This window comes from Dictyostelium discoideum (assembly GCF_000004695.1).
Source record: "Dictyostelium discoideum AX4 chromosome 3 chromosome, whole genome shotgun sequence".
Taxonomy (NCBI): Eukaryota; Evosea; class Eumycetozoa; order Dictyosteliales; family Dictyosteliaceae; genus Dictyostelium; species Dictyostelium discoideum.
This window is the reverse complement of record NC_007089.4, coordinates 1421922-1426921: the sequence shown is the minus strand read 5'-3', so window position 1 is coordinate 1426921 and position 5000 is coordinate 1421922. Positions and strand designations below refer to the sequence as shown.

Here is a 5000-nt window from a genome sequence, read left to right as displayed (position 1 = left end):
TCATTTCGTTGATATTTCAAATGATAATAACAAAAATAATAAAAATATTCCCACAAATAATAGTATTAATAATAATAATAATAATAATAATAATAATAATAATAATAATAATAATAATAATAATAATAATAATAATAATAATAATAATAATAATAATAAGAAATCAAAAAAAAGTCAACCACATAAACCTAAAGAAGAGAATTCAGATGATTCTTTAGATGGATTAGAAGATTTTTTTATTCCTAAAAGGAATAATAGTTCAAATAATATAGTTGGAGCCAATAGCAATAGCAATAGCAATAGCAATAGCAATAGCAATAGCAATAGCAATAGCAATAGCAATAGCAATAGCAATAGCAATAGCAATAGTAATGTTTCTACCAACAATAACTTTAGTATAGTTAGTGCTAATAATAATTCAAACAATAACCACAATAGTAGAACCGGACTTGCCAATACTAATAATAAAAATAACAATAATATTAGCCAAAATGGTAGTATTTTTTCTAAAAGAGAAACAAGAAGAGGAACACTACCTATATTTATTGAAGATGAAGGTGATTTTGAATTTGAAACTTTAAAAAGAAATCCTGGAAGCTTAGATGATAATAATATAAATAATTATCTAAACAATAATTTTAATAATAATAATAAAAATAATAATAATAGTAATAATAACAGTAATAATAATAATAATACCGATAATAATAATAATAATATTGAATATGAAGCTGATTTTGAATTTGAAACTTTAAGAAGAAATCCCAACAGCTTAGATAATAGAAATAAAAATAATAATTATCCTAGTAATAATAAAAATAAAAATAATAATTTTATTAATGGTATCAAAAATAGTAATAGTAATAATAATAATAATAATAATAAAAATAACAATAATAATAATAATAGTAATAATAATAATAATAATAATAATAATAATGGAAATAATCAAGAACTCAGTAAAAAAGAAAAGATAGAAAGACAAATTGAAAAGGTTAATAATTTGAAATTAGTTGTGGATAAATTTGAAGAACAATACAAAGAAAAGTTTGCAGAACTTCAAAAAGAGATGGAAATACTCGATCAACTTTTTTAACCAAAAAAAAAAAAAAAAAATCTCTTATATCTTAAAATGTAAACAAAAATAAAAAAAAAAAAAAAAAAAACTAAGATATTTATTATTTTTGCAATCCAACTATAAAAAACTTTTTCTGCTAATTATGAAATTAAATTTTTTTATTTTATTTTTTTTTTTTTTTATTTTTTATTTTTTTTTTTTTTTTAACGATTAAATTTAAAATAACTCGTTTTTTTTTTATTTTTTTATTTTTTTTTGATTATTTGTTTTGGTATTTGATATATATTCATTTATCTATTTATATTAATATATTTGATTCTTATATAATCTCTAAATGTTTCGAAGATCTTTAATGTTTATGATCTCAAATAATAAAAATACGAATATGGTCTCATCAATAAATACAACAAATAAAGTTAATAATTTTTCAAAAATTATTATATTGGAAGGTAATATTAGTGCTGGGTATGTTTTATTTTTTAATAATATTTATAATTTTATAATCACTTTTTTTTTTTTATTTTTTTTTTTTCTCTCCGAATATTTAAAATTTCTTCCTAACATTTTTTAAAATTTCTTTTTTTAAAAAAAAATAGTAAAACATATTTATCATCAAAACTTGGAGATTTATTAGGATATAAAGTATTTTTAGAACCAACAGCAACCAATCCATATTTATCATTATTTTATAAAGAACCATCAAAATATGCATTGATTATGCAAAAATGGTTATTAAATCAAAGATATAATACATTTTTAAATGCACTTCAATATAGTTTAGAGAATGAACAAGGTGTAATATTGGATAGATCAGTTTATAGTGATTGGGTATTCGCAGAGAATTGTAGATCCGAAGGATTAATAAGTGCAGAGGGTTTTAAAGAGTATAATAGTATTAGAGATCGTTTTTTATCCAATATTCCAATACCCAATGTCACCTTATTTTTAGATGTTGACCCAAAACAATGTTTACAAAGAATTCAAAATAGAAAAAGAGATTGTGAACAATCAATTCCACTCTCTTATTTATCGGGTTTAGATAATTGTTATAAAAAATTTTTAATTGAAATGAAATCCAAAGGTTCAAATGTTATCATTTTGGATTGGAATAATTTTGGTGATATCAATTTAGTTTTAAATGAAATTAATAATGATAATTTTAACAATTTTAATAATAGTAATAATAGTAAATTTAATGATGTAAATTATAAAAAACAACAATTGTTTGTATTAATTAATTTTATTTTATTTTTTTTCTTTTAATGTTTTAACTTTTACTAATTTTTTTTTTTTTTTTTTTTTTTTTTTTCTTCAGGATTAGCGATATTGAAAATGAAAAAAATAATTTAAAAGAAATGAAGTTCTTCTTAAATGAAAATAATAATAATAATAATCAAGAAAAAATAAAATCATAATTTTAGATTTTTATAATTTAAATATATAAAAAAAAAAAAAAAAAAAAAGTTTTTTTTTATTCATTTATTTTTTTGGTATAAAGAATTTAAATTAATAAAAGCTTTATACCCAAACCCAATCTATTAATTACATTATCTTGGTGTCTGAGATTGATTTATTCTTGGTGAAAGAAGTGGTGGAATTTGTGATTGTGATTGTTGTGATTGTTGTGATTGTGATTGTTGTTGTTGTTGTGATATAGGTGGTTGGTTAATAGCTGGTAAACTTGGTAAACAAATCGAATCACTAAAACTTCTTTTTTTAAAATGAGTTGATAGATATGCAAGATTTGGTGATTGTGGTGGTGGCATTGATGCTGGAGATAATGGGACAATTGAACCAGGGGATAATAAAGCTGGCGAATTTGGAAATTCCATAAAACCTTTTATTAGTCCATCCCATTTATCTTTATCAATTCTTAATTTATTACCCATTAAATTTGGTGATTTATTACCACTATTATTATTACCACTAATACCACCACTATTTAAACTGTTGGTTGTTATATTACTTCTTGGACTACTTTCATTACTATTACATACAGAACTTGTCGAACCATTCAAATTAATCAATGAAATTTCAGTTTTATTAATAATATTGTTGATGTTGGTGTTATTATTATTTAAATTATCAAAAACTGTATTTTCGCTGGATAAAGAATTTTTCCTTTGTTCTGATGGAGGTTCAAAATTACTATCAGAACTTCTATCCAATCTATCAGTTTGTTCTTCAAACATATCTAATTTTGGGTAAATAAAAAAATTAATATTTCTTTTATTTATATTATTTTTAAATATTATTATTTGAAAAAAAAAAAAAATAAAAAAAAAAAAACTTACCAACAGTTGAATTATTTCTTGATCTTTTTGCTCTTTCATTTAAAAATGTTTCTTCTTGATGGTCACTAATTGAAGAATTATTTAATAAATTTGAAATTTCTATGACCCTTGGTGACTGTTCTCCAAGTTGGTCTACCATACTTGGAAGACTCAATCTTTTTGTTGAAAATGATAATTGAGTGAAAAGATGATTTGGATTAATACCACCAACATTATTCGATATGGGAGATGAAATTAAAACTGCTTCACTTAAATTACCATTAATAGTTTTGTTGTTGCTGTTGTTGTTGTTGTTGTTGTTGTTGTTGTTGTTGTTGTTGTTGTTGTTGTTGTTGTTGTTGTTGTTGTTGTTGTTGTTGGTATTTCCAACCACATTATTGGTACAATTACTATTACTAAAGTTATTTAAACTACCAGTAACAGAAGCTATATTATTGTTATTATTTTGAATAATTAAATTATTGGTTTGTGTTTGGGTGGAGGTATTTGTAAATACTTTTCCTCCACTTCCATTTAAAATACTATTACCACTCTTGGTAATAGTTGATACTTCATTATCTCTTACTTCGCTTTCAATAACACCACTTGTGATATTATTATTATTATTATTATTATTATTATTATTATTATTATTATTATTATTATTATTATTATTATTATTATTATTATTAATATTATTATTAGTATTATTATTATTATTATTATTGTTATCTTGTTTAACTAAATTCCTTTTACCACCTCTTCCAGAAGGTGGTTTTTTCAAAGTCCATGGATCTGTTAAATCTTTTAATTTCCAAAATCCATTTTGTTGGAATTGCTCCAAACCTGATTCAAATAGATCTTTTGAATGAGATAAAATATCTTGAATTTGTTTATGCCAATTATCAGTTTCTAAAGTATATTATTTAATATTAATGATTAAAAATAAAAAAAATATTAGTGAAAAATTCTTTTTTTTTTTATAATTTCCATAAAACATACTTCTCTTTTCAAAGCAAATTAAATCCCAATGAGCAGACATATAAGCATAAACATCATTTTTTAGATTAAAAAACCCTTTGTTTGGAAATGCAGCTTTTAAACAATAAAACACTACTCTCATAATATTTGACCAAGTTTGTGTTTTTAATAAAGTAGGTGCACCTCTTGAACATAAATCACAAACTGGTGTTTGGGTACAAGTAATACTAATTGCTTCTCCATTTAAGTTTTTTAATTGAAAAAAGTTTGAATTTGCTTGACAAGATTCATTATTTGATTGAGTATATTGTTGAGAATTTGTCAACAAGTTATTATTATTATTATTATTATTATTATTATTATTATTATTATTATTATTATTATTATTATTATTATTATTATTATTATTATTATTATTTTGTTTGTTCTTTTTTTTTTTTGATTGATCTTGTTTTTGTTGTGGTTGTTGTGGTTGATATTGTGGTTGTTGTGGTTGATATTGTTGTGGTGGTTGTGGTTGATATTGTTGTGGTTGTTGTGGTTGATGTTGTTGTGGTTGTTGTGGTTGGTGTGGTTGATGTTGTTGTGGTTGATATGGTTGGTGTGGTTGATGTGGTTGATGTGGTTGATGTGGTTGATGTGGTTGATGTGGTTGATGTGGTTGTTGG

General features: G+C 22.2%; 3 protein-coding genes across 3 annotated transcripts in view; 2 read left to right on the top strand and 1 right to left on the bottom strand.

Annotated features, from left to right (window-relative positions):
* The window catches only part of DDB_G0280841 (hypothetical protein), a gene marked incomplete at both ends in the record, with an annotated part of 1560 nt that extends 464 nt beyond the window's left edge, over positions 1-1096 (top strand). The window contains one exon of the mRNA XM_635916.1: positions 1-1096. This exon is cut by the window's left edge and continues 464 nt beyond it. Within this exon, the coding sequence (XP_641008.1) occupies positions 1-1096 (1096 nt within the window).
* Positions 1097-1412: 316 nt separating this feature from the next.
* Positions 1413-2493, top strand: dgk (deoxyguanosine kinase; the record flags this gene model as incomplete). Its single annotated transcript, XM_635917.2, has 3 exons — positions 1413-1543; positions 1675-2301; positions 2394-2493. The coding sequence occupies 3 exons, from the start codon at positions 1413-1415 to the stop codon at positions 2491-2493; spliced, it is 858 nt and encodes a 285-aa protein (XP_641009.2).
* Positions 2494-2625: 132 nt separating this feature from the next.
* DDB_G0280845 (hypothetical protein) lies at positions 2626-5000 on the bottom strand (the record flags this gene model as incomplete). The annotated part of the gene is made up of 3 exons (XM_635918.1): positions 2626-3272; positions 3373-4263; positions 4354-5000. Coding segments are annotated over 3 exons (2185 nt in total), but the record flags the coding sequence as incomplete, so codon positions are not given.